We start from the raw sequence: 26410 nt of genomic DNA on the forward strand, positions 1-26410 counted from the left end.
AGTCAAATGTTACGACAGAGCGTTTTCGTGCAAACGTAATCACAGAACACTTCGAGGCATTCGAAACCATCCTGTTGGTCATGCACCAATTGCACCAAATGTCTAACTGAGATTGCAAAAACAATGCATCAGAGTAACTTTTAACTATATGGAATAACTTATAACCATCGGCATAAGACACCTTGAAACACTTAATCAATGAATCCAAATCGGTTATGTATAGAAGAAAAAAAATAAAATATATAATTGCTACAAAATACAAGGATTAAAACTACACGAAATAGTTGAATGCACATGCACGGTATTCGGTGTTTTGTACATATTCAATACCAGTCCTTGCGACATGTCACATAACAATTCAACCTGTGCTCCATTTTCGCAACTTGTCTGTACCAATCAAACATGTCACATTGCATTTACCAACGCCTGTTTGACTGCTTTTGGATGAAATGTCATGAGAATGCGAGTATTGTGAATTTCAAAGTGAAAATATTCCCCAAGATGACCTGTCATGACATATTTTCCAGCTACGACTTTAATACAATCCCAGGGGGGCCTTGTGATGAGATCATCCAATTCAAATAAAATGAAAAACCGCTAGTTTGATTACAATGTAGCATTTATTTGTAAAACTTTATAGTGTCTCCTATTGCTAAAAAAGTTGAATCATACGTATGTTTATGCATCACACAGAATTGTGTAAATAGTTAGTATTTGTGCCGTAAAGAAATCAAATTAATGTGGATTAATCTTGTCCAGATAAAATATCTGCAGTTTGCTAAACTTTGTCATCGTAATTTACCCGGCGAATTCGAACTATCTTGGATAAATCCACAATTAACAGCTACATTTCAAATCATTACTCATCCTATCATGTTACCTTCACAATCATTTGTCTTTCTCCCGCTCGGATCTGTTTCATCGCACCTATTTTACCGGACACATGAATAATATAAATCAATCAATGCAATTACAGCCGACAATGCGAACCAAATTAAAAGTAATTAATAAAACCCTTTGCCGGCTCTGACTCTTCAGGACAAATCGCACCGTTCTGTACGGACTCAGTCTACAGTGTTGTGATAATATCAACCGTATCCTTGAATGGATTGGTCGACGCTAGCACCGGACCGAATTGGACAGGTGGCAGCAGCGCAACCGATCCCACGCTCCCGCTCGGTCCACCGACACCAGACGGGGGACCACATCCTGCGGCGGATCCGGTGGCAGCCGGTATTGTCGTCATCGTGGTCACCGTTGACGATGACGAACTGGTGTTGTTTGTCGCCTTCATTCCGATCTCCATGTTCGATAGGGCGGACGAAACGTGCAGCAAGTTTTCCATCAGAATCTGGTAGATTTCGCCCAACTCGATTTCCGACCGGGACGCGATGAATACATCTGTCGGGGAAATTAAATGTTACCTGTTAATCATTTGTGCTGGGGAAGGCTAATGAATTATAATATGAATGATGTGGCGCAAAATCGCGCTTCGCGCTGTGAGGCAAATAGCACCTGTTAAGAAATTGAGCTGACAGCAGGGGAGAAAAAGTTTGTGGGATGGGGATTTAATTACCGAATTTTAATCCTAAAGACAAATGAATGATAATTGTTCGGCTTTGCTCAAAACAAGCAAAATACATTTAAGACATCGTTTTCCTTTGATTTGCTGTAATAGAAATAGTGAGTCGGGATGGGACCATTGCCTGTCGGATTCTGACCATGCATTTTTGATACGGCCAATTTGTATACTTTAATTAGGCCTCATTATCTCTATCAAATAGAAACTGAATACCTTGTGCAGCTACCAAAAATGTAGTACAGTAATGTTTCGATTATATCACGGTCGTTATGTATTTTAGCGTGATATATTTGAAGCGTGATATATTCAAAACAAAACAAAAAATTACATTCAAGCATTAACCCATGTATTTCTATAAACAAAAAGTCATAAAAGTTAAAGTTAGTCAAAAAGAATTAATCATAATAGGGTAATGAGCCTATTTTTGTCATGTTTCTATTACCACACCACCTATTTGAAGCGGTTGGTTAGAGCAGCGTCTGCCATCTTTGTTCAACGCATTGGGTCAAATGGTATGGCATCAGCGGATAATTTTTCTCCACACAGCTTCACTTTACGTATCCCGTACCTTTTCTTAAAATTGTTGAGCTACCCAAAACTAAACTTGAAGGAATCTGGCACGTTAAAGTTTTTGGCAAATATCTTGACTATTAAAACAATTTATTCGAAGAGACTACGATTCATTCCTCGTTGTATCAACATTCATAAAAATAGTCACATCTCCAATTCTTGATGCTGTCCTTCTAAAAGAAAAGTATTCACATCAATTCATGAGAAAATTCATATCTCTGCATACCTACCATATCTTGCGTATTTTATTTTTCTCATTATTTTGTTAGATTTTCCTGCGGATAACTAACAATTAAGCGAATAAAAAAGAAGTCGATTTTTTTATCCGGTACACCAGGCGCCCGCTTTAAGACACGGCAAATGAGTCACAAAGATTCTAAAACAAAAATTGGAATCGAGCGAAAGATATTTCGACAATCCTAGTGATTACAACAACGGTTTTGGTGAAACAAGAATTCGAGATTATTCACGTTTAAAGTTTTACGCCCAATGCCCCCCCCCCCCCCCCCCCGCCCACGTAAAGGAATAAGATGAACAGTGCTATAACTTTACTTTCACTGCTTAGACCTCTACAAAAATTTAAGATACTTTCTTAAGAATTTATACTTTAAGATAAAAGAATTAAAAAGTTCGACTTTTTGGGCGACCTCATCATATATAAACCCTTAACGAAATAGTCCGAAACCCACTAATAGGCTCATTACCCCACATGTAAATAAGCAAATTAATTGTAAACAAATATTAAAAGTGCCAGGACACAACATGTGGCTTAACTGGATCCAAATTTAGTGTGCCTTTTCTGTTTTTCAAAAAGCGTGATATAACCGAGACAAAACCATGATATAATCGAGGGTGATATAAACAAGTATTGATATAAACGCATAGTGCTATAATCGAAACATTACTGTAAAACGTTTTGTTCAAAGAATCCACATGCGTTTTAAACAAAATAAATAATTTAAAACTTTTTTAACATCTATTTTGCTTAGGCAAAATTGGTTTCGGACCACACCACCCTGCACTTTTTTTCGCGCAAAACTGTTTATTCCCTTTATCTGATTATCAGATAGTTTTGCTGTACAAAATACGGCTATCGAAAAATATTTTTTGAAAGTAATGCATGAAAAACCTTCGCAAGTGGTTTTTATAAAATTGTTTATGTGTCAAAATGTTCTATTGCCAGTGGAAAACAAGGAGATTCGTCAACCCAACTGCAAAGTTTCATTCGAATTGGCGCTAGTCATGTTTTATGGTTCGCCACTTTTTCATGGAATCACTGAAAACTTATTTTTCTGTTTGATATGGTAGAAATAGAAAATTTAAAACGGAAAATGGTTTCAAATAAAAAATGGTTTCAAGTGTTTCAGCGTCGACACATAGCAACTCAAGTTCGTAGCTGTCGATTCATTGTACGTATGTGTAAATCGCATTGAATATGTAATAGATATTTACACCATTATATTAAACATAACCAACCATGGATTCGTAGTTTGGATAAATGAGAAAGGCACAATTGCACCACTAGGTGGATTAAAACGCGTTTTTTTAAAGCTCTCACCCCCACACCAAAAGGCTCGCACAAAGAGCCCCCTGGTAGTGGACACAACAGTTCTCAGTAACAAAAAAGGCAACACAAGAAGAAAAAAAATAACTAAAACTGTAGCATTTATGATAGATACGGAAAGTAATTTTTTTTCTACAATTAATATTAATTATGATTAGAATAATGCACATAAAAAAACTTTTTGGTGAACAACTAATTTTATATTAAAAATTCTCTAATTTTATTTTTAAGAAAACGTGCCTGCTTGGTTTCGAATTGGATGCGATTTGTTATATTTTTTTTATTCAAATCGTTTATTTGATAAGGCACGTTGCGTTAGCTTAAAGGTGCCAATTTTGTTTTGTTTTACATTTTAAATTGCTTAAAACTAGGGGATTACATATTGATTTTTTTTAAAATGAAACTAATGCGATTTTATAGCTATCTTATATATCTACACAAGGGGATAATATTATTTTCGTTAGATTAGGGGGGTCATTTAGTTTTTGTGGCAATATGGTTTGACAATTTTATCAGTGAGATTATTGGAGCAAATAATGTTTAACTAAGGGAGACAATTTTTTACGACTAACTTAAAACTAGGAATAACTAGAGGGCATGATTGAATTTTGAAAAGATTCGTAATTATAGTTATTTTTGTGGGTAGTAGAGTTGGGCATTTTCAACGAGATTATATAATATAATAGTTAAAACTAGAAGAGACAAGAAGAGCTAAATGCTTCGTGATGATATTGGTGGGGGGGTAGTGGTGTTACTTCTGGGTATAAGAGTCAGGGGAGGGAGGGTAGACAAAGATGGCAGGGAGAGAAAATTATTTCAGTTTCAGGCATCGTGAGATCAACGGATGGATTACAAACTCGGGTGGCCTTCATCAGGGGAATCATGTACTGCGACGCCGGGTGGTCCTCCTCAAGATGGCAGGGGTTTTTCCAGACGATTTCGTAGTACGGCTCAGATGTGGATCGGCTACATTTCGAGTTAAGCGTGTTATGTTCGTGCCGTAGGTCCCGTGTTTGTTGGGTCATTCAATACAGATGCTTTGATACAGGTGGAAGAGGGTTCTGAGAATGATAAGAAAAATAAGAAGGGGCAGCTAGACTTGTATATTGATGGTTTTCACAAAGGTGTATATAAGGGACATATAGAGGACATCGCGGCTTGCCAGCACATCTCGAACCGGGACGTTGGTTGGTCTTCCTCGGGCCCGCAGGGTATCCATTAGCCGAGACCTAGCGGAACTGTACTCGGTGCACGCCCAGACAATGTGCTCGATGTCGTGATAGCCGTCCCCACAAGCGCAGATACCACTATCCACGAGCCCAATACGCCGGAGATGTGCATCCAGCGTGTAATGGTTTGCCATGAGTCGGGACATCACACGAATGAAGTCACGACCCACATCCATCCCCTTGAACCAAGGTTTCGTCGATACCTTAGGGATTATCGAATGTAGCCACCTTCCCAGCTCTCCACTGCTCCACGAAGTTTGCCAACTTTCGAGGGTTCTCTGATGAGTAATACTGAAAAATTCGCTGAAGCAAATTGGTCTTTCGTAAACGTCTCCTTTTAAGGCACCCACCTTAGCTAAGGAGTCTGCCTTCTCATTGCCCGGAATGGAGCAATGAGAAGGGACCCATACCAAGGTAATCTGGAAAGAGTTGTCAGATAAAGCACTCAGTAGCTCCCGTATTTTCCCCAAAAAATACGAGGAGTGCTTTCCATGTTTCATCGAGCGAATAGCGTCAATAGAACTGAGGCTATCCGAAACGATGAAGTAATGGCCTGCGGGTAATGTTTCAATGACTCCAAGGGTATACTGAATGGCAGCTAGTTCTGCGGCGTAAACTGAAGCAGGGTCACTGAGTTTGTAGGAGGCGGTGAACTTTTGATTGAAAATACCGAAGCCAGTGGATCCTTCGAGGTTTGATCCGTCAGTATAGAACATCTTAGAACAGTCGACTTCTCGGAATTTATTATAAAAAATGTTTGGAACCACTTGTGGGCGTATGTGGTCCGGAATTCCACTAATCTCGTCTTTCATGGATGTGTCGAAGAAAACAGTAGATTCAGAAGTATTTATGAAATGCACACGGTTGGGATTGTAAGAAGAAGGGTTAATATTCTGCGCCATGTAGTCAAAGTACAGGGACATGAAACGGGTCTGAGAATTGAGCTCAACAAGCCTTTCGAAATTTTCAATCACGACCGGGTTCAAGATATCGCATCGAATGAGCAATCGATATGAGAGTTCCCAAAATCGATTTTTCAACGGGAGAACGCCCGACAGCACTTCGAGACTCATCGTATGGGTCGACTGCATGCACCCTAAGGCGATACGCAAACAACGATACTGAATTCTTTCGAGTTTGATGAAATGTATGTTCGCGGCGGAGCGAAAGCAGAATCATCCGTATTCCATTACCGACAGTATCGTTGTTTGATACAACCTAATTAGGTCTCCTGGGTGGGCACCCCACCATGTTCCGGTTATTGTACGAAGAAAGTTGATCCTTTGCTGGCATTTCTGTTTCAGATACCGAATATGGCATCCCCAAGTACCTTTCGAGTCGAACCAGACCCCTAGATATTTTACTGTGAAGACCTGAGCGATAGTTTGACCCATTAATAGAAGCTGTAGTTGTGCTGGTTCTCGCTTCCTTGAAAATACAACTAGCTCAGTTTTCTCCGTGGAGAATTCGATACCCAGCTTAATAGCCCAAGCAGACAAATTGTCCAAGGTATTCTGTAATGGTCCTTGTAGATCGACAGCTTTGGGTCCCGTAACAGACACCACGCCATCGTCTGCAAGTTGCCTTAACGTGCAGGAATTGTCAAGACATTCATCAATGTCGTTGACGTAGAAATTGTATAAAAGGGGGCTTAGACATGAGCCCTGGGGAAGGCCCATGTAGCTAAATCGTGATGTCGATAAGTCACCATGCGAAAAATGCATGTGCTTTTCCGACAACAAGTTTAGTAAAAAGTTGTTTAAAGTCGCTGAAAGACCATGCTGATGCAGCTTCTCTGAAAGAATGTTGATCGAAACTGAATCAAAAGCCCCCTTTATATCTAGGAACACTGATGCCATCTGCTCTTTGCTAGCATAGGCCATTTGAATTTCAGTTGAGAGCAACGCAAGACAATCGTTCGTCCCTTTGCCTTTGCGAAAGCCAAATTGTGTATCTGACAGTAAGCCATTTGCTTCGACCCAATTGTCGAGGCGGGATAGGATCATTTTCTCGAACAACTTCCGGATACAGGATAGCATTGCGATCGGACGGTACGAATTGTGGTCGGAGGCTGGTTTTCCTGGTTTTTGGATGGCGATGACCTTCACTTGTCTCCAATCGAGTGGGACAATGTTAGCCTCGAGAAACTTATTAAATAAGTTCAACAAGCGTCTCTTGGCAGAGTCAGGCAGATTCTTCAACAAGTTGAATTTGATTCTGTCTGGCCCCGGAGCTTTATTGTTACACGACAAGAGAGCAAGTGAGAACTCCACCATCGAAAAAGGTGTTTCGTTCGCGCTATCGTGAGGAGACGCGGCGCGGTAAATCTTCTGTGCCGGGGCGGAATCCGGACAAACCTTCTTGGCGAAATCGAATATCCAACGGTTTGAATATTCTGCACTCTCGTTAGTACTGTTTCGGTTTCGCAAACGCCGGGCCGTGCCCCAAAGAGTGCTCATCGATGTTTCTCTCGTTAGTCCGTCAACGAACCGGCGCCAGTAACTACGTTTCTTGGCTTTCATCAAACTCTTCATTCGCGTTTCTAACGTCGCATATTGTCGATAGCTAGCGGGTAACCCGTCGTCCCGGAAGGTCTTATACGCGGCGGCCTTCTCTGCGTACACGTCTGAGCACTCTTTGTCCCACCACGGATTAGGAGAGCGTTTTTGTATGTTCGCGCCGGGTACTGGCTTAGTCTGAGCTTGATTCGCGCTGTCGAGAATCAAGCCAGTCAAAAAGCTGTACTCTTCCTCCGGAGGAAGTTCTTGGGTAGATTCGATGTTGTCGGATATCGCGGCAGCATAGCTCTTCCAATCGATATTTCGTGTGAGGTCATACGAAATATTGATTGATTTCAATGGCCTTGAACCGTTATTGATTGAGACTACAATCGGCAGATGGTCGCTGCCGTGGGGATCAGGAATTACCTTCCACGTGCAATTTAACCGCAGCGATGTTGAGCAAAGGGACAAGTCTAAGGCGCTCGGGCGCGCTGGAGGAGCAGGAATCCGTGTCATTTCACCCGTGTTTAAAATTGTCAAATTGAAGTTATCGCAAAGATCCTGAATTAAGGAAGACCGGTTATCATCATAGAGGCAACCCCATGCTGTACCGTGAGAGTTATAATCTCCTAAAACTAGTCGCGGTGCTGGCAGAGATTCTAAGATGTCTTGTAGCCGTCGGTGCCCAACCGCGGTGTTGGGGGGAATATATATGGAAGCTAAGCAAAGGCTTTTGCCTTTGGTTGTTACTTGACAAGCGACAACTTCAATACCTGTTATCGAGGGAAGGTTAATTCTGTAGAAGGAATAGCACTTTTTGATCCCCAAAAGCACTCCTCCATAGGGGGTGTCTCGATCCAGGCGAATAATATTAAAGTCGTGGAAGTTGAGATCTATGTCGGAAGTTAACCAAGTTTCACATAATGCAAATGCATCACAACTCAAATTATTTATTAAAATTTTGAAGGAATCGATTTTCGGGATGATACTTCTGCAATTCCACTGTAGAACAGTGATCAAATCCGTGACCTCGTTCGATGAGTTAGCCATCGAAGGATACAATCGCTGAGAGGAGGGGCCATTTAGCAGTCAACTGCTTCAAAAATGTTCTCACTGTAGGGAGAAAAGCTAACATAAGACTTTTAATAGGATCAGTAATATTGAAAGTTTTTATTATCCAGTCCACTATGTCCGAGAGTTTTATAATTCCAGTGCTGTGATTACTCTCGAACTGAAACAAAGGAACACTTGGGATTTTTGATGTTCCTGGAAGTGCTGGGAACTCCTTCTCTGAGCTTAATCCTCCGAGACCAGGAGCTAATTGCTTCGGTTTGGTTGCAACACTTCCAATAGATGTGACTTTCGGAGCCCCCTCAAGGGACACCTTCTGGCCTTTACAAGGAACTTTACGAGAGGAAGTGTTCCTCCTCTTCCTATAAATTCTAGGCACCCTAGTAGATGTTCCCTCTTGTGGGTTACCAGCCTCGCCCTCGTCAGGAGGCAAGTGAGTATAGATGTTTGCTGAGGATGGTGGCGTAGCATTCTTTAACATTTCTGCGAAAGAATGTTTGGATCGTCCCGCAAGGGAACGTTTCAGTTTATCCCCGCGTAGTTTGTACGCGGGACATGCCGAGATATCATGCAGACTCTCCGCACAGTAAGGACACTTTTCGGCTTGCTTACTGCACGAATCATCCAGATGATTCTCCCCGCATTTTCCACAGCGGGCCTTATTACTACAATGGGTGGCTGTGTGACCCAATTGTTTACACTTTGTGCAATTCATGACCCGCGGCACAAACAGACGCACAGGCAGACGAACCTTGTGCAAGAGGACGAAATTTGGCAAAGCGGTACCAGCGAAGGTCACCCGATAAGAGTTTGATTGGGGGTACGTTTTTGAACCATCCCCCGCAACTACTACTGAGTGCAAACGTTTGCACTCAAGTATTTTAACTGGCTGAAGTAAGCGGTCTCTGAATCGGCCAACCCCGTACTTCAGCAGATCCTCGCACGTCAAACTCTCATCGGTTACGACGCCTTCGGATTGTACTCTTACCGCCGGAATATACACGTTATAATCCCGCGTAAAGTGCTCACAGCAAGCAATATCGTTTGCCTGCTTTGAGTTGGCTAGCAACACCCTTATCTTGTCCGAGCGGACCTTTGAAATTTCGGTCACAGCCGAGAACCGTTCCGTCAGGTCTCTAGAAATCTGAAGAAGATTCAGTGATTTAGTCTTGGGCCGAAAGAAGACCACAAATGGACCAGTTGAGAGTTCTGGATAGCATTTGGGCCGAGGGGGAGCCTTAGAAGTTGAACCCGATTCAACTTCCATTTGACCATCCGGAGAGGGAACCATAGAAAACGTCAACGCACGGGGTCAGCGCCCGCGCAGACGGAAGAAAGCAATAAATGTGTTACAAATGACAAAAATCACTTAGCTTTAAACTGGTGTCCAACGACGAACCGATCCAGCTTATACAGCTGGTTATTGTTTAATCCTCACACGCGAACAAAAGACTGAGGACCGAACCGAACTGGCAAAATAACCTTGAATGCGGATTAACACTATTCTTTATCGCCTCACACAGCACTACGGACTAGAAAAAACAACCTCTGTCTCGATGGAGAGCTCGAAAACGAATGATTTGTTATATGTATTAATTCAGTAGAACGCTGATTATAGATCGTTGGCCCGATAAATGAAACACGTTTTTGACCAAAGTTTGTGGAGGCCCTGGAGCGTTGTAAATTATTGGCTTGCCTGGTACTATACACACGAGTGTCTGTAGTGAAGTGTAAATTACTATGCGCTATTGGGTTATGAAGAGCATTAAAAACATACATTGCTGTTTCAATTTCAGTCAATCCAAGCAATGCACAGTGGCTCAAAACAGCGTTTTGGGGTACTTAATTCATTGGAGTCAAAACTGTTCATTTTAGCGATTTTACATATTCTACAATGTTTGTGTGTGTAAAAAGCGCCATCTTTTGGCAACATTGTTGTTTTAAAAAATTGATCATAGCAGGCTATGAAAAATTTAACTTTTGAACCCAAAGAGATAGCGCTTGGCCGTCTTCAACAAAGTTGTAGAGGAGAGTATTTTCATATATTTTGCAGAAGACATGTTGTCTCTGTCACTCACAGTTATTGAGTTATAAGATATTTTCTATGATGAAGTCCTACAATTCTTATTTTTACTTATAACTTTTGAAGTAGAATACTTCTAACGTTTCAATATGGGGTCCCGTTTCAAAAATTTCAGTTGAGAAATTTTCCCAGGTTTGAAATGCGAGTATCTTCCGTTCTACTGGACGAAATCGCAATATTTTTGCACTATCTGATCGGAAATTTGTGCACGTATATCGTATTAAATTTCGGAATTACTGCGACTACTATAAATAAACCAAAACAAGGATTTTCAGAAAATCCTTCGGAAACAGCGAGGAAAATGCGCAATTTGTCAGCATATCCCACGCAGAGCCGGCAAAAAGGAGCATGTAAGCGTTTCATTACATACGGGAATGTTATATATACAGGTCACGCGAGCTTGTTTTGTATCAGTGGGTGCTCGCTTACCACACGAGCAACATGCTCGTCCGGACGGTACAATGGGCGGTATCATGTTTGCGTTCCCGTACCAAGCGTCATCGCCAGGTTCTTCGTGATAAAATCCAGGGAATCACCAAATCTGCCAGTCGGCGTCTGGCTCGTCGTAGTGATGTAAAATGCATCTCCAATTTAATCTACGAATGCTGATGGTGTGCAGAAAAATGTCATCCGAGATGCCGTGACCTACACTGAACACGCCAAGCGCAAAACCGCAATGAATGTCGTCTATACTCTGAAGCGGCAGGGACGCACTTTGTATGGATTTGGAAGTTGAAAAGGTAGAACTCACTTGTATCATTATAAAAAGGCCCTTTTCAGGGCCACCAAAATCATTTCAAAGAATGAGTTTGCATTTTCTGTTTCATGGACTGTTTCTCCCTGGAGAGCTATTTGGGTTAAACCCTAAATTATGATTTATTTCAGTACGCAAATTGCAAATATGGTCAGAAACAAACTGGAGTGAAGTGAATTTTTACTAGGCGCATTCAAAAAAGGTTTCAATTCTCAAACATTTTACAAAGGTGCCGTATTACATTACTCTCTTTACCCTTAGTGTTCGATAATCTCCGTAGTGGAAACACAATTTCAATTTTGTTCTTTATCAAAAATATGTGGTCGACCAACCAAGGGGTGGAGCTACGACGAACACATATTGAGGACAACACAAAAAAGGACGAGCTTACGTTGTGCTGTAGTCAGGTATAAAAACTCAGCATGCTGTTGCTTACGCTCAGTTCGTTTCCAGCATCAGCATGCAGCAGTTCGTTTGCAGCATGTTCCGCAAAATTCAAACCGCCGTCCATTTGCTGCTGTCACAAAAGAGTTGGCCAAGCACGCCGTCTTCGATGGCACCAAAACTGTTACCATATACACCAGCACCAAGTAAATTTCGAAAACTGCCCAAAGAAAAGGCCCTTTTCAGGGCCATCAATTTATCGACAAAGAATGAAATTGAAGTTTTGTTATTACAAGCATCAGCTTGTCAAGAGCGTTGGATGGTAAGTGAGCCACTTGTGAACAATACCGTCGCTTTCACGAGAATGACACAAAATGAAAAGTTATTTGTGACAGTTTAGTGTAATGATTCAATTTACAAAAATCGAACGTTTCGATATAGGGGCTCCGTTTCAAAATTTTCGGCCAGAATGCTGCCTGTTTTTTCAAACGTGAAAATCTGCTGTTGTATTGAATGAAAACCTTCGATTTTTGCGCTGATTGGAAATAGTTGTGACTAATTCTGTAGAATGTACAATTACTGAAAATAACGGATTTTGTGAAAGCAGTGGTTGGTCCATACAATTCGATTCCAAGCCAGACTAGTTTTCGTTGGAAGGTCCACCTCTGACAATAGAAGTAAACTTTTTTACTATGAATTCAACTACAACTTCCTTGAAAACAGCACAGCTAAAAAACTTTTGGGAAAAACGCGCAAACCTAAATTTTTCACTATAATGGAAACTGCCTGTGCCCAGCCGCACAGCATCATCAAGATTGATAGTAATTCAAGCCGGGAGGAAAGAGGTTGTAAGGCAATGGAAAACGAAAATTTCATTTATATCTTACTGGAATATAATTGGCTGGTCCTGAAAAGAACTTGTTGGTTTGTGGTTTATTTTGGGTCACAATTTAGGCCTGCTCGATTGCTGATAGCTGTGAATTTCTCGCAGGGCGACAGTTTCTGTTCTTCCTAACGCCAACCGTGACTGGGGTACTTTTACACGACCTTCGTTGCTTACTGCTTGCGGGGAGGCTTTCCTCTGGTGGACTTACGAGCGGTATGTTTGGTACGGGCCATTTATCAACAAAGAATCGAATTAAAGTTTTGTTATTACAAGCATCCGAAAGTAGCTTGCCAAGAGCGTTCGATGGCAAGTGAGCTACTTGTGAACAATATCGTCGATTTCACGTAGAATGACACAAAAGAAAAAGTTATCTTTTGTTTGTTTGTTTACAGTTTCGTGTTTACTAGGCGCATTCAAAAAAGGTTTCAATTCTCAAACATTTTGCAAAGGTGCCGTATTACATTACTCTCTTTACCCTTAGTGTTCGATAATCTCCGTAGTGGAAACACAATTTCAATTTTGTTCTTTATCAAAAATATGTGGTCGACCAACCAAGGGGTGGAGCTACGACGAACACATATTGAGGACAACACAAAAAAGGACGAGCTTACGTTGTGCTGTAGTCAGGTATAAAAACTCAGCATGCTGTTGCTTACGCTCAGTTCGTTTCCAGCATCAGCATGCAGCAGTTCGTTTGCAGCATGTTCCGCAAAATTCAAACCGCCGTCCATTTGCTGCTGTAACAGAAGAGTTGGCCAAGCACGCCGTCTTCGATGGCACCAAAACTGTTACCATATACACCAGCACCAAGTAAATTTCGAAAACTGCCCAAAGAAAAGGCCCTTTTCAGGGCCATCAATTTATCGACAAAGAATCGAATTGAAATTTTATTACAAGCATCAGAAAGTGGCTTGCCAAGAGCGTTGGATGGTAAGTGAGCCACTTGTGAACAATATCGTCGCTTTCAAGTAGAATGGCACAAAATAAAAAAGTTATTTGTGTGATTTGTAGACAGGTTAGTGTAATGATTCAATTTACAAAAATCGAACGTTTTCTAACATTTCGATATAGGTGCTCCGTTTCAAAATTTTCGGCCAGAATGTTGCCTGTTTTTCTAAAAGTGAAAATCTGCTATTGTACTGAATGAATATCTTCGATTTTTGCGCTGATTGAAAATAGTTGTGACTAGTTGTGTAGAATGTTCAATTACTGAAAATAACAGATTTTGTGAAAGCAGTGGTTGGTCCATACAATTCGATTCCAAGCGAGCCAGACTAGTTTTCGTTGGAAGGTCCATCTCTGACAACAGAAATAAACTATTTTATTTTGAATTCAACTACAACTTCCTTGAAAACAGCACAGCTAAAAAACTTTAGGGAAAAACGCGAAAACCTAAATTTTCCACTATAAAAAAAACTAGTGCCCCCGCCGCACAGCATCATCAAGATTGATAGTTATTCAAGCCGGGTGGAAAGGGGGTGGGAGGTTTTAAGGCAATGGAAAATTTCATTTATAATAATAATACTTTATAATTGGCTGGTCCTGAAAACAACTTGTTGGTTTGTGGTTTATTTTGGGTCACAATTTAGGCCCGCTCGATTTCTGATAGCTGTGAATTTTTCGCAGGGCGACTGTTTCTGTTCGGTAGCGATGAGGCTTCTTAACGCTAACCGTGACTGGGGCACTTTTACATGGCCTTCGTTGCCAACCAGCCCCTGTCAAGGACGACGTCTCTGTACAGCCAGCATCACTGCCATGAAAGGCAAAACATTGATTTTGAGCCGAATGATTAGAAGCTGTATTTAGTTACAAAATGTCGATTAAATTAAATTATTAAATCATCCCACAAGACGCAAAACGTCGTGTGAAATGCTTGAATATCGAGCATAGTGCCGAACATAATTCTTTGTTTGGGGCTTTATAGCTATAACGCCCCATATATGTCGGTCGCTGTCAAACTCCATATGATGGTATAGGGTTGCCAGGGAGTTGTTGCCAACTGCTTGCGGGGAGCCTTTCCTCCGGTGGACTTACGGTTTGTTTGGTACAGGTCATGTAGCGAAAAATGCTGATCTGCTACTTCTCTAATGCTGGTAGTAGGACGACGGTCAAACGCTCGTTTGCGTGCCTTCATTCATAAAAGTTCAACAATATTTTCAAAGAATGTTGCAAATTGTCAACTTGATAATTCCAAAAATACTCCAAATAAACTATGAATGTGCTAAAGTCGACAAAATCGCATAGAAATTGCTTATTCCAGAGCAGAATTTACCGGTCTAAAGTGTATTCTACTTCACTCCGGTTATGTCTCTGACATTACCCACCCATCTTTTTTGTTTCTGATTTTTCGCGTTAACAATGTTCGAAGGTATTTTTTATCATTACAAAACACACAACTTTTTCGAAGAAACAAAATAGCTGTGAATGCTGTGTAAAGACTTATGGCTGATTTTGATTTTATTTTAAACTGTTTTCGAACTCGTGTAGCTTTCCTATCGGCAAAAACTGTAATTATACTATCTATTATTCTAAAAGGACTGGGTTTCACCTACAAAACGAAGGCAAAACCGTTTGTCCATAATCACCCGTTCAGAAGTTATACCCTGTTGAAAGCTGTATGTCTGGACCTCTTGAAGTCGCGCGTATGGCTCACTGAACGAGTAGGCGCTGGTGTTCAAAGACGCTTTCGCTTGTTTTTCTGAGTGGCGCGCACTCTGTGTACTAGCGCGTCTGCTGGAAGGTTAACATCGATATTGTATGATGCTCTAACGGGTGATGTACTTTTCCAGCTAATCGAATGAATTTTAGTTTCTGGATATTGAAAAAGAGGTAAAAGATACACTTTTTCCATATAATCGTTGTATTAACCGGCTGAATATTTTCAGTATGAAATATTTCATACCGTTATGAATGCAGAAATTTTGTGCATCTTCTTTATCCTAAAGCTAACGGTAACCCGGACGGAAATGAAATTGTACATTACCCGTTAGAGCATCATACAATATCGATGTTAACCTTCCAGCAGACGCGCTAGTACACAGAGTGCGCGCCACTCAGAAAAACAAGGTCCAATTTTGGAAAAATTCGAAATATTTTGAGAAGCTGTTAACAGTTCCAAAAAAAGCACTTCCTCCTAAAACAGCATTCACAGAAATTCGTCGCTTACTCAGAACAGAATGAAGGGTAATCCTTAATTCGCTTTTTAAAGTAACATGCCCTACATTTTATACTGTTTATATAATGTTCAAAATTATAGGCCGTCCAAAAAACCGAGTGCATGAATTGTGCTTGAAAAGGAAAAGGAAACTTAATCTTTGGGAAAAGAAACACGATTCAGATAACTATAGCGACGACGATGCTGATGATGTTGATGATTGTGATTATAATAATTATGATGATGTCGATTATAATAAAATAGTTATGTAGAATAGTAAAATAAATATCTGCCTGAGTCTAACGTTTTCAATATTTGTGTACATATATTTGACAAGCTCAAAAAATCATTTAAAAACTCGACTTTTCGATCTAGTAAAGCAGGTGCTAAATGGCGATGACCAGGCCCTTAACTCATTCATGCCCATGTTGTTTGTGGACAACAACTTTTTTAAACAGTTATAACTTTTGATTGAGGCGAGATTTGCTCACAAAAACAAGTAAGGCTCATTGATGTGATTATTGCCTTAAATTTGAGTATTAACAGTTACAAGCATCAGCTCTAGAACTGAAGTTATTGCAATTAGTCTGATTGGATTTCCATGGAGCAGTGCTGCCAGGGATAGTTTACGTTGACGAAGGAAAATGATTTTTTCATATATCTTCGTTATGGTGCAATATTATTGAAAACTGATAAAACTTATCAATTTAGACTGTCGTTGGCTACGTTTTCTACGTAATTGCACTATTGTAATTATTCTAGGAGAATTGCATTGAGCATTACAAGTTAAAAATTGACCAGCTTCTAGCACTACCATGGAAGCACCTATCTTTATGAAAATAGGCTTTTCGTGTTTCATGGCCCAACCGTTTTCAAGGAAAAATAGTTTTGAAACCCTACATGCACTAGAAAAAAGTTGGGCATGAAAGGGTTAAAAACAGCCGTAAGCTGATGTCATTTGATCTGTAACCCGTCAGGGTAACAATTTAGCACTGGGTGGAAATATACCCTTTCGTGCGTACTCTCTCCGTAGAGTGTATTGTTTACGAAAATTTATGCTCACCGCTGTTTCGATACCGTTCACTTTTTTTTGTAAATTTTTGTATAGTTTCGCGTTTGTGAACGGCTTTGTGCGTACAGATAGGTGTAGAAAATTTTGTTAAACATTTGTCAATAACTAACATAGGGCTTAGGTAGGTTACCGCGCTCCTCTTGCTGTTATATTGGTTGCTGTTTATGCTGCAAAGGAGATGACAGTTATGCGGCGGTGCGGTTTTGTGGTGATGGTGTTTGTTTTGGTGGAGTGGAAAAGGCGGCCATCGTGAAAAAACCAGAAAGTGACAGACCACGGTGAAATTCAGACGTCCCCGTTACGCCAGTTCGGGACAGTTTCCAGCCACAATAGCCGTAGTGCAAAGTGCGCGTGTGTGACGGAAAGTTATCCGTCGTAAAGTGCCGGCCCGTGGTTTGTGCGCTTGTTTATTTTGTGGTGCTGGATCGCCGTCGGGGGAAGCTAATCATCAAGGAATTTTCGCTTCCCCGGCTAACCGCAAAGGATCCAGACGCACCAATCCGCCCTCGCGCGCCAGGATAAGCCGAACGAGCTTTGCTCTCCTTCCCAGCTAATAGCCAAGGAGGGTGAAGCAGGGTGGACAAAGGCTCCCCCTGGGAAGAACACTGCGGTGTCTTCCGGGATTCTTTGCGGCGAGCAAAGAATCCGGTGATTCATCACCACCGTCGCTAGGGAGGTTCCAACAAAGGAGCCAAGCTCACCTCCCTAGCTAAAAGACAAGGACCGCTGCCGGAGCAGCCAACGTAATCAAGGAGAACTCGGCCGTTGCTGTCCCGGCCGGTCGGACGAGACCGCCCACCTTTCTGCCCAGCAGTAGCAGCTCAACGGCAACAGCAGCAGTGGAGAGTATTAGGAGGAAATAAAAGTCGGTAAATTTGTTAATTTATTTGTTTAGTTTACCTTTTTTTTGTTGTGACGAAAATCCGAAATTCTGTAGAAGCACCTAGGCCGCCCTGAAACGAAGGGTACGCCGGGCAAATAAGAACCCGAGTAGTGGGCAAACCCCTACTTACATTTGGCGCCCAACGTGGGGCACACTGAAAAAAATATTTTCCTATTTTGGAAAATATTTTTTTCTTCCGGAGTGTGGGGTGCTTCTACTAAATCTAGGATTTTCGTAGAACAGTCGGTGAGGTTTCTTCCGCAATATTGTTTCGCGGTCGTATTATTTATTTATTTATATTTTTTCGATTTTTTGTATTTTCCTTTTTTGTCCGAATTTGTGGATTGCGTTGTTTGTGTATGGTCTGCCGGACGAGTTGTTTGAAAGTTATCGTCATTCATTTGGTCGTGGTGGCTAATTGCCTTGAATTCTCAATCCGATTTGATACATTTTTGGTACAATTTGATTTCCTGAAATTTTAAGGGAATCGTTAGTGGGCGAAAAATCGAAAATAATACCGTGTCAGTACTTACATGCTTTGTGTCTTGGTGATTTCTTCCAATATAGCGCAAGTTATGATGGCGTTGGAGAAATTCAACCAAGCGTGTGTGTTCATGCGCGTCGATCATTTGCATTTCGATGAGCTGGATTTTGAGTTGCTATCTCGAAGCATTTTTATCTCTCCTGATTCGGATCTTTCGGGTGTCCAGCGGCAGCGGCGTCTTCGGGGAATTTTGTCGCATGAGCGGTCGTCTCGGAGGGAATTAGTACGCAATTTCCGGGGTGACGTGGGTGAAGAAAAGGAGATCTGCCTTGGTAAATTACTAACAATCAAGGAAGATCTCCAGTACCGGTGCCCAAACAAGGAGATTTACCGAACACGGTTGCTTCATTTGGGGTCTAGGCTCCAGGTTATCCGAAATTATGCGGCAGGGGAGGTCAACCAGGAAATTTCGGGGTTGCTGGAGGAAGTTCTAGCAGTTTATGCCAGTCATTTCAGCGACGAACAGGTAGCACTTCCTCCCGACAACCAAGAAGGGGAGGATGGAGAAATTTTGGGAGATTTGCTGAGTACAGACGTACCTGCAATTCCACAGGGATCCAATCCTTCCGATAACGAAGGATCTCTTTCCAAACAGCTCGTAGGAGACGACCTGTTGCGTGTCTTGTGCGAGATGAGGGACGAGATTCGACAATTGCGACAGCAATCCGACGATAATAAAGCCCTAGCGTCTCAGGGGTCTGATGCTTTTTCAAAAGCTACCGAAACGCTAATGGACGGGATTGCTTCACTGACAACAATTTCGTCAGTTTTGAGAAAGACGGTTCAAGAAGTTGTCTCACTTCGTGAATCCGTGAATGAACTTCGGGCACTAGTACATCAGAAGGAAAGTGCTCCCGAGATGGATCTGCAGACCGATCTGGAAGATTTGCGTTTGATGGACGTACCCGATTCATTTGATGAACCAGAGATTCCTCGCCCAACACTGGCGCCCAGTCCCGATCAATTTGTGTTGAAGCGAGGATTCTCGGGTCAACAAAATCTATGTCCATCACTTCCTATCGAGAAACCGAAACAGAATACTGGATTCACAGCCCCGTACCAAACTCAGAACCAGCCTTACGTTCCTGAATTGACCGAACAGCTGGCGGGACCATCATATCCAAACTTTTCGATATCCACCAATGCGGGAAACAGATCGATGGTGGCCCCCAGGAATTACTCGCGAAACCCGCAACGCGTCGCTGATTGGAAAATTCGGAAGTATGCTGGAACTGATGAAGGAACTGGACTTAATGAGTTTTTGGACACCGTAGCAAATTACGCTGCGTGTGAACAAATGTGCGAAGATGAACTTTTCAATTCTGCGATGCATTTGTTCACTGGCAATGCTTTGACCTGGTATCAGGCTATGCGTGCGCAAAACCGGTTGTTTAACTGGAACCATCTTGTTTGCGAGCTCAAGGTAAATTTTGTTCATCCTGAACTTGATGCTACGCTCAAGATGAAGGCTCTCCAGCGCCGGCAGATGCGTAACGAATCTTTCCAGGAATATTTCCTGGAAATGGAAAAAATATTTCGTGCTATGCCGGTTCCAATGGCACCGAGCGAAAAACTCGATGTGCTCAAGCGGAACCTGAAACCCGACTATAAACAAATGCTAATTCTCAGGCCAGTGAACACGCTCTCGGAATTGATGAGTCTTGGTAAATCGATCGACGCCTCCAAGACGCCGATTTATCAGAAAGTTTTCGGTTCTTCTCGGGAAGTTGCTGCTTATTCTGATAATCCACCACAAAACAAACAAAAACAAAATAATCAAAACCAAAAGGGAGGTGGACAGAATAACGGCAACGCAAAATCCAAAACGTTTTGGAACAAGAATGCCAAACCGGCAGGTCTTGATTCAAGCAAGCCTCCTGACAACCAGAAAAAGAAACAGCAAGGGAATCAGGACGGCAAGAATCTCGAAGGAAACAATCAAAAACCGATCGAACCACCGCAGAAACCTATAATGTGTCTGGAGTATTTGGTGGAAAAGCATCGTCCTCCCGTGCTCGGCGTCTGCTACAATTGTGGAGACAAAGGACATGAATTTGAGGAATGCCGGAAACCAAATCGGGTCTTCTGCATCGTGTGTGGTTTTAAAGGATTTGATGTTTCTCGTTGCCCTTACTGCCTAAAAAACGGGATCAGAACCAACTGAAGTCGCAGTTGGCAGTAAAGCAGCGCTCCAAAGAACAACTAACAATCCATCCCCAGATTTACGACAGTTTTCGACCGGCTCGTGATGAGGACTATGATAATTCATTGTCCGTCGAAACCATCGTCCTTGACGACCCGTTCGATAACCGTCCATTTGCAATTGTCGCTGTGTACGGCAAATCCTTCAAAGCCTTGCTCGACAGTGGTAGTAACGCCACAATTATAACTAAAAAGCTATACCGAAAGTTTTCGAAAAGTCCATTGAAAAGGTTGGAACGACCATTCGAACTACGTTCTGCAAATGGTCAATCCTTACCAATCATTGGACAAGCGTATCTCCCGTATACTTTTCAAAATTTGACAAAGGTCCTATGCACTCTTGTAGTAGAGCATCTGACCGTCAACTCCATTCTAGGTATGGACTTTTGGCGCGCCTTTGGGATTTCTCCTGAGATACAAAACTGTGCTCTGTTGAACTCAGGTCAGGAATCAGAAGACGATGAAGAAGATGAAGTACCGCGTGAGTCGATACTCACTTCGGAACAGTTAGCGCGCGTAGAAGAAGTAAAGAAGTGTTTCCAGGCAGTAGAGCCCGGAAAGCTAAACCCAACCTCATTCACAGAGCACAGGATTGTCATCAAAGATGAATTCCAAGGAGCGGCACCCGTTTGCCGATATCCTTATCATATGAGCCCAAAGAAACTGTCTAAGGTCTGGGAAGAAGTTGACCGATGGCGGTCTATGGGAATTATCGAGGAGTCTGATTCGGATTGGTCGCTTAATATTGTGGCTGTCACGAAACCAGACGACTCAATCCGCCTTTGTCTAGACGCTAGGCCTCTCAATGAGCGTACTGTACGGGATGCATACCCTTTGCCCCACCCTGGGCGAATATTGGGCGGCTTACCCAAGGCGAAGTACCTGTCTACCATAGACTTGAAGGAGGCCTTTCTCCAGGTACCCCTGGCCAAGGATAGTCGCAAATATACCGCTTTCAGTGTTCCCGGCAGGGGTATGTTCCAATTTACTCGTCTACCATTTGGTCTCGTCAACAGCCCCGCTACTCTGGCGCGACTGATGGACCAGGTTCTTGAACGAGGTAAATGGGAACCTTACGTTTTCGTCTACCTAGATGACATCATCGTGGTAAGCGAAACGTTCGAGCATCACATACAGTTGCTCAAAGCAGTCGCCGATTGTCTAGCAAGAGCCAACCTAACCATCAATTTGGAAAAATCCCGTTTTGGAGTCCCCGAACTAAAGTTTCTTGGTTATTTGTTGAATCGGGACAGACTGAAGGTCAATCCTGACAAAATTCAGCCGATTCTCGACTACGAGAGACCGGTTACCGTGACGAAACTTCGTCGTTTCCTAGGTATGTGCGGTTATTACCGCCGCTTCATTGATCGGTTCAGTGAGGTCACTGCTCCCTTGACCGATCTGCTCAAAACGAAAACCAAGAGCTTAGTTTGGAACTCCAGTACCGCGTTCCTTAAAATTAAGGAACTTCTAGTCACTCCTCCAGTTTTAGTCTCACCAGACTTCTCCAAAGGGTTCATCCTTCAGACAGACGCTAGTGACGTAGCAGTCGCTGCTGTTCTGGTGCAGGAGTATCCCGAGGGCGAGAAAGTAGTTGCTTACTTTTCGCACAAACTGACCACTCCCCAAAGGAACTATCATGCAACTGAAAAGGAAGGTCTGGCGGTGATAATGGCGGTTGAACACTTTCGAGGTTACTTGGAAGGTTATCATTTTCGACTGGTCACTGATTCGTCAGCGATTACATGGATACTGAAGACTAAATGGAAAACCAGTTCACGTTTGAGTCGTTGGAGTTTAGAATTGCAACTCTATGACATGTCTATTGAGCACCGGAAAGGCAAGGACAATGTCGTTCCAGATGCGTTATCCCGGGCCGTAGCAGCCGTTTCCGCTTTGTCCACCTCAGACTGGTGCTGTTCCATGAAGTCCAAAGTTATCCAAAATCCTGACGACTATGCCGACTTCAAAGTGGAAAATGATCAACTTTTCAAGTATGTAAACTCGAAAGTTGTTCCGTGCGACTCGCGGTTTAGTTGGAAACTCGTCCCAGCACCCGAGTTCCGTCAAGATTTGATCCAACGTACCCACGAAAATTTGCTTCACGTGGGATACGATAAAACGATCCACGAAGTGCAGTTACGATATTACTGGCCTCGTATGGGATCGGAAGTTCGAAAGTTTATTCGAGAATGTGGGACGTGCAAGGAAATCAAAGCTCCTTTCGTCCCAGTCCAGCCCGAAATGGGTCAGTCGCGTGCGACTAATGCACCATGGCGAATGGTTTCTGTGGACTTCATCGGTCCTCTTCCAAAAAGCAAACGTGGCAATCAACACTTGCTTGTAGTCCTCGACGTCTTCAGCAAGTACGTCATGTTAACCCCCGTTCGCAAAATCGCTAGTACGTCACTCTGTACGATACTGCGCGAACAGTGGTTCAATCGCCATGGTAGCCCGGAAATTCTGCTAAGCGACAATGCCTCCACTTTCACCTCGAAGGAGTTCAGTCAATTCATAAAAGAAACCAACGTCAAACATTGGCTGAACTCCCGCTATCATTCGCAGGCTAACCCAGTGGAGCGAACAAATCGCTCGATAAACACCGCAATCCGGGCATATGCTCGAACCGAGCAGCGCAACTGGGACGTCCACATCACCGATGTGGAGCGCATCCTAAACACTACCGTTCATTCCTCCACTGGGTTTAGTCCACATTTCATTATACACGGGTGTGAAATGGCATCTGCCGATGACTTCAGCAGGATTTCCGGTGAGGGTGACCTAGAAACAAGACACCAACAGATAGACAAAATCCGGGAGATTGTGGTCAAAAATTTGGCAAAGGCAAGCGAGGGCATTCGACATCAGTACAACTTGCGTCATCGAAAGATCTCCAAACCTTTCGAAACAGGACAAATGGTATACCGTCGAAACATGAAGTTGTCGAATGCACTCGAGTCTTACAATGCTAAACTTGGACCACAATACTTACCGGCAAAAATTGTCTCAAAAAAAAGGTGTATCCTCCTACGAGCTGGAGGATTTAGCAGGTAAAAATCTCGGAGTTTGGCCAGCAAATCTCCTTAAACCAGCATAAAAACTTTTCCGTGCCGTCTGTGGACTGACGGTATGCTTTTATATGGATTACTCACTTGGGAGTTTTCCAAAAGCAGCCGTCAGTTCCCGACGGCAACAACACGGACGTTGGTCCGAATAAAAAAAACAATAAACATTTCTCCGTCTTCTCTATTTTTATTGTGGAAGACCAACTCTGCCGCGAGAAGGTTCTTCAACACCTTCTTGCAATTTTTCAGAGCCACACTCTCGCAGTGTGGTAAACAAACACTCGCACGAAATATATGCTCCGGCCCCGATGACGACTACGGTAGGGTGGAATACTCTATTAAAAAAAAACACTAATCTTATACCGTGCCGTTCTCCCGGGCACCGGACGCATCTAAATACACTACCTGCCGTGTTCGGCAAACAAATACAAAAAAATTCTTTTGCGCCCCACTCGCACAGTGAGGTAACCAAATTATCCACTAATTTGCTTTGCTCCGGCGGTCGAGACGGTTACGGTAAACAAAACTTTCTTACCAAACCAGTACCAGTGTTTGGAAGAAACAAAACGAACCTATCGTACCGTCTTTTCACCGCCGGATGCATACACATCATTCTTCTGCCGTGTTCGGCAACATAAAATTTTTCAAAAACCCCTTTCTGTGGGGAACACTCGCACCTACGGGTGCACTAAATTATATAAAATTTTTCCTTATTTGGGTCACTATATAAAAAAAAAACCACCTTTCCCCTCTTCGCCGGGGACACTTCGTTCGCGTGAGTGGTTCCACTACTCCGGGACCGACCGTAAACGGAATAATAAAAACAGTTTGCGAACCGATTTCGCGAACTGTTTTGTTTTTATTTATATTTTGAGGATGATTCATTCATCCATTCAGATGGATGAAAATATCATCATCAATTTTGACAGTTTCCCCGATGTTCGCATCAATGCTCTGCATCATGCAGGTGTAGCCCGATTTGGATCAGAGTAGTATGAGTGGAAGAGCGAATGGGGTAAAACGATACCGCGTCTTCGATTTCGAATCAAATAATAAAATTTTATTTCGCATAATTTTGGGTTTGTGGTTTAACCTGGGGTGGTTCGTTTGATTCCAGCGGGAATCATTTTGATCTGTTTAAATTATGCGAAAGACATTCTTTGGTCCCTCTCAAACGTTTCTTTTGCCATGTACGAAGCGTTTTGAGGCGAAAAGGGACGAATATACAAACATTTTGTCCGGAATGTCTGCGAGTGGGAGAAATGATGACGTGTTAAGCGGTCTTGTATGTGTGAATGTTTGAGTGCAGAATCATATTGAAGGAATGAATGCATGTGGGAATGATAAGATAAAATTGTTTTGGGGTTAATTCGAAGTGCTTATCGGAATGTGAATGATCGAGTAGGCCAGTGATTGAGGATGAATGAATGGGATAATTGTACGAATGTATTTGGATAGAAACCCCAACACAAGCGTGTAGTACTGGTACCGTAAGAACACGAGGCATTTCTGGACAGTCGATGATAAAACGAACAATGTAATGCCGACAACCGTTCCCCTGCAAGTTGAAACATTGAAAATTGTCAATGCCACTTGCAGAATTTTGGGAATTTCGAGTTGTTACCAATCTTGTTTTCAGATTGGATTTAGGGTTCAACCCATAGCCGAGTAATGACGATGGCTGATAGCCTCTCGCTTCGCGTATGCTGTCAGTATTATCAGACCAAACACAGGCAAACTTTTCACCAATGAGGACCGCCGGTCGATTAGTTTTTTTTTGACATGAATTATTGATAAATTGCGGAAGAAATAATTAGGTGTAGTTAGTTTTTCTTTGTTTATTTATTTATTAATTTCGTTCATAATTATTGTATCGGTGTTAGGTGTTAGTTTAGAAAAAAAATTGTTGTCAATTTTTTTTCCACCCGGTGTGGGCGAGATTGTAACCCGTCAGGGTAACAATTTAGCACTGGGTGGAAATATACCCTTTCGTGCGTACTCTCTCCGTAGAGTGTATTGTTTACGAAAATTTATGCTCACCGCTGTTTCGATACCGTTCACTTTTTTTTGTAAATTTTTGTATAGTTTCGCGTTTGTGAACGGCTTTGTGCGTACAGATAGGTGTAGAAAATTTTGTTAAACATTTGTCAATAACTAACATAGGGCTTAGGTAGGTTACCGCGCTCCTCTTGCTGTTATATTGGTTGCTGTTTATGCTGCAAAGGAGATGACAGTTATGCGGCGGTGCGGTTTTGTGGTGATGGTGTTTGTTTTGGTGGAGTGGAAAAGGCGGCCATCGTGAAAAAACCAGAAAGTGACAGACCACGGTGAAATTCAGACGTCCCCGTTACGCCAGTTCGGGACAGTTTCCAGCCACAATAGCCGTAGTGCAAAGTGCGCGTGTGTGACGGAAAGTTATCCGTCGTAAAGTGCCGGCCCGTGGTTTGTGCGCTTGTTTATTTTGTGGTGCTGGATCGCCGTCGGGGGAAGCTAATCATCAAGGAATTTTCGCTTCCCCGGCTAACCGCAAAGGATCCAGACGCACCAATCCGCCCTCGCGCGCCAGGATAAGCCGAACGAGCTTTGCTCTCCTTCCCAGCTAATAGCCAAGGAGGGTGAAGCAGGGTGGACAAAGGCTCCCCCTGGGAAGAACACTGCGGTGTCTTCCGGGATTCTTTGCGGCGAGCAAAGAATCCGGTGATTCATCACCACCGTCGCTAGGGAGGTTCCAACAAAGGAGCCAAGCTCACCTCCCTAGCTAAAAGACAAGGACCGCTGCCGGAGCAGCCAACGTAATCAAGGAGAACTCGGCCGTTGCTGTCCCGGCCGGTCGGACGAGACCGCCCACCTTTCCGCCCAGCAGTAG

The 26410-nt window shown here is 42.7% G+C and overlaps 1 protein-coding gene across 6 annotated transcripts in view; it reads right to left on the reverse strand.

Annotated features, from left to right (window-relative positions):
• Positions 1 to 601: 601 nt before the first annotated feature.
• Positions 602 to 26410, reverse strand: part of LOC131689849 (protein furry) — a 411320-nt gene continuing 385511 nt past the window's right edge. For all 6 annotated transcript variants that reach the window (XM_058975189.1, XM_058975188.1, XM_058975187.1 and 3 more), the window contains one exon: positions 602 to 1401. In XM_058975189.1, the coding sequence (XP_058831172.1) occupies positions 1070 to 1401 (332 nt within the window). In that variant the 3' untranslated portion in view covers positions 602 to 1069. The remainder of the gene's footprint in view (positions 1402 to 26410) is intronic.

The sequence above is a fragment of the Topomyia yanbarensis genome, chromosome 3 (genome assembly GCF_030247195.1).
Source record: "Topomyia yanbarensis strain Yona2022 chromosome 3, ASM3024719v1, whole genome shotgun sequence".
NCBI lineage: Eukaryota > Metazoa > Arthropoda > Insecta > Diptera > Culicidae > Topomyia > Topomyia yanbarensis.